Genomic DNA, 13,098 nt, shown 5'->3' on the forward strand with positions numbered 1-13,098 from the left:
CTAGAAAAATATAGTTCACTTGGAATGATAGTGAAAAAAGTAGGTGCCTGATTAGTATTATTGTTTCTGAATTTCTGTAGACCATTCGGTTTTAAGAAAGATAAGCGTCTTGTCTAATTTTCTACTACTAACAAAATAGTCATTTTATTATTCTGAACTTTAGGGTTAAGGACTTTTTTGTAGTGCCTCTTCTACTGTTTTGTTCAAGCGTCAGGTATTCATTCCTTCCAGGTTGTAAATAAAATATGGTTGAGAATGTCATGTCTATTTGCAGCATCAGAAAAAAATGCTGTTGAATTTATAATCATTCTTGATAACCTTGTTCTTTTAGCATCATCTTCCCCTCCTCCGTTGTGATTTTTAATGGAGTTATTGCTGGTTTTTTTCTTGACCTACTTTCTTTACAAAAGCTTTCATATAGAGTGTTTTCAGTGATGGTGATTTCTGTAGCGTGTAGGAAAAATTCTTAAATCATAGTGAAACAGATTAGCTGGCTATCACTTATTCTAGAAATGTTTTCGTGATTTAAAAATCGTCTGGTTACAACGTCCACAATTGCACAGAGTGAAATCTTTTAAGCTATGCTTTTCATGAATTCGCTCCGTTCTCCAGAGGGAGGATTTCAACCTCATTCTGTTCTGGTCCAATTGTTATTTTTCTTTGTTGCCTCCACCCCCTAGAGAATTGTGTTTCCCGGGGAGAGGCGTTCTTGGGGCTGAAGGGGAGAGTCAAGTGGGGTGAGATTTAGTACCTTAGGCACTAGATCCCTCCTCCGCCCGCCTGGGGAGAAGTCAGAGACAATTTTGACAGTCCATAATCCCACTTTGGCTCTCACGCTTGTGGTCCATGGGTAGGTTTTACCTTCTTGCTTTTCCCCTGCCTCTGGCTTGCCTGCAGGCCAACCGCAAATGCTGCCATTGCCCCAGCCCACCCAGAGCTTTCGCTCACCCGTCCTCTTGGGGAATTAGGACATACGTCCGTAGAAGACTTCGGGGATTGGGGAAAGCCACGCCGGAATCGGGACACTCGAGAGGGCAGCCCCTCCCCAGGGTTCCCCCCCACACCTCCCCACGGTCGCAGCGCCCACGTGACCGACAGCAGGCCTCCACCGGCCCGCCCCTTTCGGCCGCAGCAGCCCACTTCCCGCTCGGGGTAAGTAAACCGCGGTTTTCCGCACCGCCCCAACCCCGCCCTCTTCCTTTTCCCTTCCCTTCACCTCCCTCGGGCTCCCTCGCGCCAATCTCCCCGCTCCCCCATCCTCCCCACCGGGCCCTTTGTACGTGCTCGGCGGCGTGCGAGCGCGCCCGGCACGTGACCCCGCCGAACGTGGCATTGTGTTATCACGTGACCCAGGTGCGTACGCGACGGAGCGGGGTGTGAAGATGGCGGACGAAGAGGCCGAGCAGGAGAGGTTGAGTCGCGGCGGAGGCGGCTGCGTCGCGGAGCTGCAGCGCCTGGGCGAGCGGCTGCAGGAGCTGGAGCGACAGCTGCGGGAGAGCCGCGTGCCGGCCGTGGAAGCGGCCACGGAGTACTGTCAGCAGCTGTGCCAGGTGAGGGCGCCTGGGGGTCCCCTCCCCCTTTTCCCCAGCTAGAGAGGGAAGAGGGCGAGCGAGCGCCTGGCGGCCGAGCGGTGGTCGTCGCTGCTGGGGCATCGTTGGCGCCGCCGCCCAGGCGGGAGCGGAGAGTACGAGGCAGGCGCCTTTGTGTGGCTGCCGTTGTGGCGGTTGTTGTCGGCAGTTCCCAACTGGGGGAAGGGAGTTGTGGTCAGGGCGGAAAATCCCCCCGCCCCTTTCCTTCCCCGAACTCGGGACTGCGCGGTCCCCGAGGCTGAGGAGATGTAGACGGCTGAAGACTGGAGCCCTCTCCGCCGCAGGGAGAGGGTAAGGGAGGAATGGAGGCCAGGTCCCCTTTTTTCCTCCTCCTCTTATTGTGCACTGGGGATTACCGCGCCCCCCGCCTCTGCGCCTCTGGTTTCCCACTCCGACGGGCCTCCGCCCCCACTGGTTTGATTCCTTTGCTTCCCCCTGCTTTCATCCGTCCCGCCCCCGGCCCCGTCCTCCCTGTCTCCCGGCCTTTGTTGTTCGAGTTTCGCCTTAGGACTGAAGGGGCCTTTGTTGACGTTCTGGGAACAGTCCCCGCCGACCCCTTGGAGCTAGCCGAGACGTTCGGGGGTGGGGGGCGCAGAGGTTGTCCTTCCTGCCTTTGCTTGCTTGGTGCACCACTTCCATGGTGTGAAGGTTGCTCTCCTCGGTAGAGGAGAGGAGCTCTCCCTGCTCCTGCGGTCGAATGTTTTTGTGGGGCGGCTTTCCAGAGTCCGCTTCTCTTTTGCTTTCACCCTTGGAGGAGTACGGTTTCCTCTGCCCTTCCTCCCGCATCTCCCCGCCACCCTTATTACTTGGATCCTTCCCTATTTGGCATTCTGGTGAAAAGGAGAGGATTGAGGTTCTTGTGGACCTGTGCTCAGGTCAGTTTCAGACCTTTCCTTCCTTTTCTTGCACAAGGACACTGCTTTCCAGTAACTGCGTTCTAAAGCAGGATTTGGAATGCTGGTAACACTGCTTGATAGCAATCGGAGAGTTTGGGTCTACATTTGGATTTGATTAAAACCCCTCCAGTTACGTTTGAAATTTCAAGGTGCTGTTACTGGTTGTGGTGAAGATTTTGGCTAGATTGTCTTGAGGAAAAAGACCATATATGCAAGTCCCATTTAGAGTTTGTTTGTGAATGTATCATCATAGAGAAATTGTTTTGGAAACATAGTGAGCTTAAGCCAAACAATGGGAGGACCATTTTAGAATATTCGAATAGATTTCATTTTAATTTTTCACCTCCAAGTTCTGAAATTTTTTCTTTATAAGGGATACTTGAACACCTACAAAAAATTCAATATGCACGTTATTGTCACTATTTGGTAGTAGTTCATTATCTAAAAAAAAAAAAAAACTTTGTCAGATTAGGTGGTGACTTCTCTAGTAGTATATGCAATGTGAAAGCTCCCCACTTAGCGTACTCTAGGTCTGGTGAATACTTATGTCAGAGATTCCATCATTCCTTTGAATCCTTGTTTTAAAGAATTGTTGAAATTTGCCAATTTGACCTGCCTGGAACTACCAACTTGTTAATTGGTCTTTTAGATGTATTTATTTTAGATATAAAAGAATACTTAACACCCTTTTAAGGGAAAGTCTTTCTTTATAAGTGAAGTCTGATTTTTAGCCTTTGAAAAGTATTAAAGTCTAGCTTTGCTTAAAGATACTTTTCAGATAGCAGTGTCCACAGATGGGTTTAAGGCTAATTAATGTAAACACACTTGGCCAGCAGTATTTTTACGCAGGATTAATAATTCTGGGAAAATGGAATCTCATGCAGGTAGGACTTTTTTGAGTGTATGCCACATCATAAAGTTATCACTTTCAAAAGTATTTTTAATGGATGAAGCAGCATTTCTTTTTATTGATATGAAAAGAATTTCCTGTATTCCTTTTTTTTTTTTTAATTTTTTTTTTTCAACGTTTTTATTTATTTTTGGGACAGAGAGAGACAGAGCATGAACGGGGAGGGGCAGAGAGAGAGGGAGACACAGAATCGGAAACAGGCTCCAGGCTCTGAGCCATCAGCCCAGAGCCTGACGCGGGGCTCGAACTCACGGACCGCAAGATCGTGACCTGGCTGAAGTCGGACGCTTAACCGACCGCGCCACCCAGGCGCCCCTCCTGTATTCCTTTTAAGCTATTAGTCTTATAATATGTAAATAGTTTTTATTGACCCATGCTACAGGAAACATAATAAAACAAATACCGGATTTGTGGATTTCAAGAATAATGAAATATTTCATGCATTAAAATCCCACAATAATTTAAATGCATTTAAAAGTAATCTCCATTACTTGAACAGTTAGAGTGTATCTGATATTTGATCCCTCTAGAACATACTCTTTTGTTTTGTTTTTGTTGTTGTTGTTGTTGTTGTTGTTTTTAAGTAACCTGTTACTGTTTAGTGATTTTGTTAAATGGGAGGTAACTTGAAACATAATTGTTTCTTTAAAATTGTATCCCAGCCATTATTACTTAACATTCTGATATGAGTTGAGCAAAGAAGTGGTTAACAAAGAATTTATTAGAGCAATCTAAAAACAGTACTTGAAATGCTAGGGAGCTAGAAATTATGTCCTGATTTCTAGCGTTGAGATTAGCTTTTTCTATGTAAGGGTTTCCCACAAAACTGGGATATTTACATGCTTCAGAAAGACAAAGATAAATATTTGTCAGTGGGCTTCAGAGTTAATATTCTCTATGTGTTAACGCTTAGTGCTTGTGTGATCCTAACTTGCATTTATTTTAAAAAATGAATTAGTTTAAAGAAATGAATTAGTTTATATTTTGAATTTTTACCTCAGCAACAGATGAGTTTCTGGAGAATATGGTGAAACCTACATAAGTAGAAGTTGCTTATACATCCTAGTTAGTAGATTTTTTTTTTTAATTAAGTACAGTAGATTGCGTTCTGAGAAGTAAAGTAGAAATAAAAGACATTAAATTTTTCTCACTGTTAGCAGTATTGTTTTCTTTACATTGAGTTGGAAGTATGCCCCCTTTTTACTTTTATACCTGAACATTTGCTTAAAGCTGAAGTAGGAGGAGGGAAAGGTGGGAAAAGATGAGCGTAAGAGAGTACCTGTCAGAACTCAAAAATTTCCTTAAATCTTTGCAAGCTAGCTTTAATATGGGTAATGTAATTGACTTATTAATTTTATTATTTTTTTAAGTTTATTTATTTTGAGAGGAGAGAGAGAGAATGCACACTGGGGAGGGTCAGAGAGAATCCCACGCAGGCCCTGTACTGCCAGTGCAGAGCCCATTGCAGGGCTCATACTCCCCAACTGTGAGATCATGACCTGAGCAGAAGTGCGAAGCTTAACCAGCTGAGCCATCCAGGCACCCTGATTTACTAATTTTCTTAAAATCCGCTTAGAATAAGAATATAGGATAGCCAGAAGTAATTTCTTGCACTTATTTGTGTCAGGATAATTACTATATAAAAATTGATTATAGTTGGAACTTCTTGGGCTATTTTTTGTGTTAGACCTGGTCAGTATTCACTCACTCACTCACCATCGTTAATGAATACCTACACTGTGGGCCAGGCAGATCTGGTCCCTGGCTTGAAGGAGCCTACAGTCTCTGAAGGAAGGTAAACAACTAATTGTAGTAAACTGTGATTTGTATCTTTTATTTCTGAGATCAGTGTAGTAAAATGGAAAGCTACTTATTTGGAAGTTTAAACAAAAGCATTTCAATAGAAGAATTATTCTTAAAGGATTTTAAAATAATTACTTAAAAAGTTAAGCCATTGTAATAGTTGGAAGAATGATTTGTTGGGGCATGATGTTGACAGCATTATATACCGGGCTGGATGACTGGTTGATTAATACATGAATTGTGACTGGTTTTGGCCATTTATCTTCTGGTGACCGATAATTATTTGAAAAGGTTGAATTGATTTGTGGAAATAAGTTTGTATTTTGTATCTGCATGCTTTCATTCATACAAGTAGTGTTTCTCAACTGGCATAGTCCTTTTCTTCCTGAAGCTCTCTCTTTTAAGGCATTTGAAAATAGGTGGGGTCAGTTTGTCATTTGCAGGATCTGTGGATGTGATAGTGACATTTAGTGCCCATGGGCCATGGGTGCTAACTTTTGAGGTGATCAGGACAGTTACACCCCACTGAAAAGTATTCCTCTGCCTAAATACCCAGAATGTTCTTTGGAGGAACACAACAGGAAGAAAAATAACGTATTAGGAAGACTTTTAAAAGTTATTATGCTCTTTTCATTTTAAGATAATATAGTTAGCATATTAAGAAATGTGGTTAATCTGGAACAGGTCCAGGTAAATGCTTGGCCATATTTAAATTCACACTGAGCTTGAGAGGTCAAGAAAATTTCTGCTTCCTTAGTAGAAATTGCAAGTAATTACTTAAACAATTACTAAAACAATTCACTTTTACTGGGGTAAGTGGGTGGCAATTTCAGCATCCTTTATTGTCCTGATTAAAGCAGAGGTTTGACCTTTTGATATAATTAAAATTCTGTACTTTTAAGAAAGCATTTAATGCAAAGACTAGATTTAGATGTTAGCAGGGGATATAAGATACAGAAGACTCTAGTATATAAAATAATAAGATGTAAATGAAACTTCAAGATGGTAGTTGAAGAAGTATCAAAAGACAGTGTATCATTAACAGATTTACTTTATTTTTTTATTTTATTTTTTAAATTGAAAATGTAGTGTACCGAAATTTTTTTTTAATTCAAACAGAGAAAGGGCATACAGTAAAAACTTGATCTTCCAACCCCAGACCTCCTGTCACCCTCCACAAAGACAGTTCCCGAATAGTTTTTTTATCCATCTTTCCAGAAATACATATTTGTCCTTTTTAAAAAATTAAGTAGACATATTATATACTGCATCTTGCTTTTATTCACCAAAAATATCTCTTCGCGATCACTCCATAGTTGCTCGTGTAAACCTGTTTTTCTTTTTTTTAACGTTTATTCATCTTTGAGAGACAGAGAGAGAGACAGAGCATGAGTGAGGAAGGGGTAGAGAGAGGGAGACACAGAATCCGAAGCTCCAGGCTCTGAGCTGTCAGCACAGAGCCCGACGCCAGGCTTGAACTAATGAACTGTGACATTATGACCTGAGCCAAAATCAGATGCTCAACCGACTGAGCGACCATCCAGGCGCCCCATCTTTTTAAAAAATTTTTAATGTTATTTATTTTTGAGAAAGAGAGAAACAGAGTGTGAGCGGGGCAGGGGCAGAGAGAGAGGGAGACACAAATCTGTAGCAGGCTGCAGGCTCTGAGCTGTCAGCACAGAGCCCGATGTGGGGCTTGAACTCACAAACCGGGAGATCATGACCTGAGCTGAAGTCGGACGCTTTAACTCAGTGAGCCACCCAGGCACCCCATATGTTTTTCTATTTTTAATGTTTATTTATTTTTGAGAGAGAGAGGGGGAGACATAGAATCTGAAGCAGGCTCCAGACTCTGAACTGTCAGCACAGAACCTGATGCGGGTCTTGAACCCACGAACCACAAGCTCATGACCTGAGCTGAAGTACAGTGCTTAACCAACTGAACCACTCAGGCGCCCCTATGTTTTTCTATTTTTAAACTGCATGGTAATTCCAGTCTGTGGCCATGCTTAGTTAATTATTGGTGGCTATTTAGATAAATAAGTTAATTTTTTGCATAATAATTTCGATAAATTGTTCAAAGTAAGAGGTAAGCACTCTGGCTGGGGTATCAGAGAAAGCTTTACTGAGATAGGATTTGAGCTGGGCCTTAGTACTTGTATTAACTAGTGCCTTATTGGTGTAAGAAACAAAAATCAAAACTATTAGAAGAGCTACTGAGTACTTAAATTATATAGTTAAAATATTTTAGTGTATATTTTAGTTTCATCTGTTTGATACAAGTTCATTCTTTTGCTTATCTGCCTGTTTTCTTAGCTTTATTATAGTGGTATTTTGAAAATGCTCGCTTTCTTAAAAAAAGCTAAACTTTATTCTTTTGATTATTAGAGGATATCTTAAGTTAATTTTTAGGACACTTCTAATCAGAAGAAAAGATGGCTTGCTTGTTAATTAGTGATAATTACTTTAGGTATTGAGGGAGTAATAAGTCATTTAAACTTTAAAAGTGTAGGTAATGCTCAGGGGAAATAAATTTTTAAATGTTCATAATTAGTATGATTTCATATTAGAGATACTAAATTCTACTTTCCAGAATATGCTTATGCCAATTTTAGCAAAGGAAAACTTTACCAAATTTTGCTTGCCTCCTTTTTGACACTTTCTGGTCCTAAATTGAAATAGGGCAAGATAAGATGTATTCTGCAATTGCTCTTCATAATATTTTATATCACTAATCTGCAAACCAAGGATCTTTGAAAATATATGTTCTTAACTATATGAAATTGTTGGTCTATTTATTTGCCTTGAAATTCTGTCAAAGTTGAGAAATTACCTTGTTTTTTCCAACTCCCACACATAAATCCAGTTCATAAAATTAACCAGTCACCATGAAAGAAGCCTCATTTATAAAATGGAAAGTTTGTTATTAATGTATTTGTTACATACTCCCTGTATTGTTTTCCAGGAGAACCTCTTGATTTGTTATTTCTCTTTCAGCCTTGAGAGTTGCGCAGTGCACCTCAAAAACAAAAATTTTTTCCTTCCCCCCCTTGACTTTACATTACAAAAACTTAACGGTCTGTAAATACTTATATTTAGCCAAGAAGATATGTTAAAATTCAATTACATGTATCTTTTCTTAATGTATTTTAGATAATTAAATTCCTCATGTGGGAGTACTAAGGGAGCTATGGAGCATTATGGAGCTCTCTGCCTTCAAAGCTCTTACAAAAATTAAGGCATGTATTGAGTTAAGCAATAATATTAGATAGTAAAATAGTCATAAATACAATAAGTGGAGTATGAAGTAAGAGAACTGGTCATTTTGAAATTAATTTAGTAAAAATTAGGCAGGAAAGGAAAACACTATTTACATTGGGTCTTGAATGAATTTAGATAACCAAACAAGTGGGAAGGATGGGAATAAACACCCAGAAAAATGGAACAACTTCAAACTGGCATCTTGGATGAAAATATCAGGAGTTGGTTTGAAAAATAGGTTAGAAAAGTGTAAGAACCAGACTAAGGGTTTAGGATCCAAACAAAGGAATTTTAATGAATCTTTTAAGTGTAGATAATATATAGTTACATTGACTAAAGACTCTCTTTTCTAAATTTGGGGCATTGAAACAAACAAAAAGAAGTTCACAATGGTAAAACCTTTGGTATTTGTTTCCTAAGTAGGCTCCATGCCCAACATGGGGCTTGAACCCTGAGATTGAGAGTCACATGCTCTACTGACTGAGCCAGCCAGGCACCCCCAACTTTGTTTTTTCTTGAAGTATCCTGAGTCAGTTTTATTGCAGTGTGACAAACTACCCAAAAACATAGTGGCTTTGGAAGAAGAGGTGTTTGGGGCTTGGAACTGAGGTTCCAGCTGAGGTCAAGAGTCACATGCTCTAACAATTGAGCCAGCCAGGTGCCCCAGAAGAATAGCTGTTTTTATTACTGTTCTCAAGTCTGTGGGTCTGTTGGGTGGTCTGCAGTCAGCTGGTAGGTTGTGTGGGGCTGAATGTCCCAGATGGTCTCACTAATTTGTCTTGTGGTTGTCAGGTGGGTTGGTCAAGGTTCTTCAGTTGGGTTGGCTCATCCCCACTCTTATCATCTAGTAAGGTAACCTAGGATTTTGTTACATGGCAGGAAGAGAACAAGTTCTACTGCACAACTGCTTTTTAAACCTCTGCATGTGTCGAATTTGGCATGGTCCCTTTGGGTACAACAAGTGATCAAACCCAGCTTCTTTTGGGTTCAGGGAGATGTGATTCTTTAGGGATCATTTATGTAACGATCTACCACATATCTCATTTTCCTTTATTCCCCACTGCAATTTCAGGCACTTTTATAGGTCAAATTAAAATTTTTCCTCTCTATAGCCCTGTCTTTGCTTTTTTTTTTTTTTTTTTTTTTGGTCACCCATATTCAATAATCAAAGCACAGCTCTCTGTTCTTTTCTCTTAGTTTGGCAAAAGATATTTTCAGTCTTTTTTTTTTTTTTAAGATTTTTTAAACGTTTATTTATTTATTTTGAGAGAGAGCGCATGTGGCATGTGAGGGAGGTGCAGAGAGAGAGAGAAAGAGAGAATCCCAAGCAGGCTACACGCTATGCTGAGATCATGACCTGAGCCGAAATCAAGAGTCAGCCACATAACCCAACTGAGCCACCCAGGTGCCCCATCGAGTCTCTTTTACTAATCTTATTCTTTACTTAGAATTTTTTTTTTAATGTTTATTTATTTTTGACAGAGGGAGAGTGTGTGCGTACGCATGCGAGAAAGAGCCAGTGGGGGAGGGGCAGAAAGAGAGGGAGACACAGAATCTGAAGCAGGCTCCAGGCTCTGAGCTGTCAACACAGAGCCTGATGTGGGTCTCGAACCCACAAACCATGAGCTCATGACCTGAGCCGAAGTCAGACACTTAACCAACTGAGCCACCTACCCGCCCCTAATCTCATTCTTTAAATAGAAGAAGGGTATCCCTACTACATCACTCAAACTTTGGAAAATTTGTAGAACAACCTCTTTATTTACAATAGTTCACCTTAATATTAAATTTGGTCGCAGTTTGGTGTTTTGTGCTGTCTATACATTGTACAGTCCAATAATAGCATCCTAGTTCTTATCTTAATCTTTGGCCCTCTTTTTTTCTTAACTGATGAACTTGCTTTTAACCTTACTTTCTATTTATGAAATTCCCCAATATCCTGCTTTTATCTTTGTACCTAATTGGCAGTCCAGTACTTACAACAGTGTTTCTCAAATTTGAGTTTGCAGAAACCCAAGAGACTGAGTCTATAGATCTTACAGTTACAAGTTTTGACCTCAGCTCATAGATTAAGATGTAACTTTTTTTTAACTTCAGCACTTAGTTGTCACACTGAACTATCACAAAACCATATATATCCTTACAATGTGTGATGCATTCTATTTTATTATTTATTATTATTTTGAAAAGCTGCTCTTGATTTTATAGTCCACTGATAGTCATAACCAGCAGTTTGAAAAATACTACTTATAGGGTCATCACTGTGCTCAGTTTAGTAGTTAAGTACAAAGGTAGGCAGTCCTGAGTTTATCAGTTGGCCTTCTAGCTGATTCAGAACATTCTTATATTTTATTTAGGAGGAGCATCAAAATTAAAATACAGTTTTAAGTTTTTTTATAGTGAATGCTGAAAACTGCATTATGACCATGGAACCCAGTTTGAGAAATACTGGTGCATAGCATAACATACAAATTTAAGCCTTAGCCCAGGGCTCTGTTTGCTCTGTTGTTTATTTTTGTCCATCCTTTCACTGTTCAATGGGAACTTTCTGCTCCATCTAAATTGGTCTCTTCATTCCTTACAAGTATACCTGTTCATTTTACTTCCTTTGTGACTTGACTTAGAGGAGCCATGTTATGTAGTAGAAAGCCGGATGGATTTGATTTCAAATATGAGCTCCTCTGCAATCTGGACAAGATCTTTAGCTCATGCTTTCTTTGAAAAAATAAGGCTGGGGTGAGAATGAAGCTTGGAGTTAGAGGCTGGACTAACCAAATTGAAGAGGAAAGATTTAATGTTCAGAACAAGCACTGTTAGATCCTTTACTAATAGTGAATTGTTTAATCTGAAGACCTGTGAGATCATAGGATTAAATACCATTCAGTTTGTTTAAATGTCCCATTTAATCCAAATTGCTTCGTAGGATCTCATCATTACTATGTAATACTTGTTTGGTATGACACTGAATCATTAGAAAATATTAAATTTTATTAGGCATTTGTTTAGGAAGACAGATATTTGGTTAAATGGCTAAAATAAAGCAGTTCAAATATCTGGACAGTGTATTCATGTGGAACATTTGGCATCCTTATTGATACCTGACATAGGCAATATTGTATATTAACTTTATACCTTGTAGATACAGGTTTTATATTTATAAAGAGGTAATCTAAATTTAAAAGTGGTAATTAATAATTGACTTGATTCCTACCCCAACCAGTTTTATGGGGATATATGAAAGTTAGCATATCAGATATGTATGCTGTAGTAATTTTGGTTTACCAAAGTTAATTGAAGCAAATATTTGTGATTTTTAAAAATTTTTTTAATTAAATAAATTTTTAATGTTTATTTTTGAGAGAGAGAGGGTTAGAGTGCAAGCAGGGGAGAGGCAGAGAGAGGAAGACACAGAATCTGAAGCAGGCTTCGGGCTCCTAGCTGTCAGCACAGAGCCCAGTGTGGGACTTGAACTCATGAACCATGAGATCATGACCTGAGCTGAAGTTGGTCAGATGCTTTATTTTTTTTAATTTTTTTTTCAACTTTTTAAATTTATTTTTGGGACAGAGAGAGACAGAGCATGAACGGGGGAGGGGCAGAGAGAGAGGGAGACACAGAATCGGAAACAGGCTCCAGGCTCTGAGCCATCAGCCCAGAGCCCCACGCGGGGCTCGAACTCACAGACCTCGAGATCGTGACCTGGCTGAAGTCGGACGCTTAACCGACTGCGCCACCCAGGCACCCCGGTCAGATGCTTTATTGACTGAGCTACCCAGGTGCCATGATTTTTTTTTTTTTTTTTTTTTTTGGAGAGTGAGTGCACATGTATTGGGTGCACAGAGTGGGGGGAGCAGTTAGAGGGAGAGAGGATTTTATTGTATTTTATTTTTTAATTATTTTTAAGTTTATTTATTTATTTTGGTGGGGGGGGGCGGGAAGAGAACCAGCAGGAGAGTACAAGTTGGGGAGGGGCAAAGAGGGAGACAGAGAATCCCAAGCAGTCTCCATGCTGTCAGCACAGAGCCTGATGCAGGGCTTGAACTCACTAACCATGAGCTCATGACCTGAGCTGAAATGAAGAGTCAGATGCCTAACTGAGTCTCCCAGGTGTCTGTATTTATTTATTTTTGAGAGAGAGTGGGGGAGGGGCAGAGAGAATTTCAAGCAGGCTGTGCACTGACAGTGCAGGTGTAGGTTCTATGTAGGGCTTGAACTCATGAACTGTGAGATCATGACCTGAGACGAAATCAAGAGTCAGATGGTTAACCAACATAGCCACCCAGGTGCCCTGCAGATATATGTGATTTTTGAAAGACAATTATTTCCTTTAAGTAGCAGTGATTTTACTACCTTTTTTAGGTGAGCTATTATCATCAAAACCAGGCATTTAGAATTTTATTTTATTTATATTAGAGAGAGAGAAGTGTGCACTTAAGCTGGGGAGAGAAACTGAGGGGCAGAGAGAGAATCTTAAGCAGGATCCATGCTCAGAGTCCAGTTCCATGACCCTGGGATCATGACCTGATCTGAAATCAGGAGTTGGACACTCAACTGACTGAGCCACCTAGATGCCCCTAGAATTTTGTTAACTCCAAATCAGTAGCTTACATTTTGTATTTTCTATATAAGCATTTCTTGA

General features: G+C 40.4%; 1 protein-coding gene across 1 annotated transcript in view; it reads left to right on the forward strand.

The window, feature by feature from the left end:
* Nucleotides 1–1,300: 1,300 nt before the first annotated feature.
* Nucleotides 1,301–13,098, forward strand: part of ZNF292 (zinc finger protein 292) — a 95,640-nt gene continuing 83,842 nt past the window's right edge. The window contains exon 1 of the mRNA XM_043591889.1: nt 1,301–1,550. Coding sequence (XP_043447824.1) covers nt 1,383–1,550 — 168 coding nt within the window. The 5' untranslated portion in view covers nt 1,301–1,382. The remainder of the gene's footprint in view (nt 1,551–13,098) is intronic.

Source organism: Prionailurus bengalensis, chromosome B2 (genome assembly GCF_016509475.1).
Source record: "Prionailurus bengalensis isolate Pbe53 chromosome B2, Fcat_Pben_1.1_paternal_pri, whole genome shotgun sequence".
In the NCBI taxonomy this organism is placed as follows: Eukaryota; Metazoa; Chordata; class Mammalia; order Carnivora; family Felidae; genus Prionailurus; species Prionailurus bengalensis.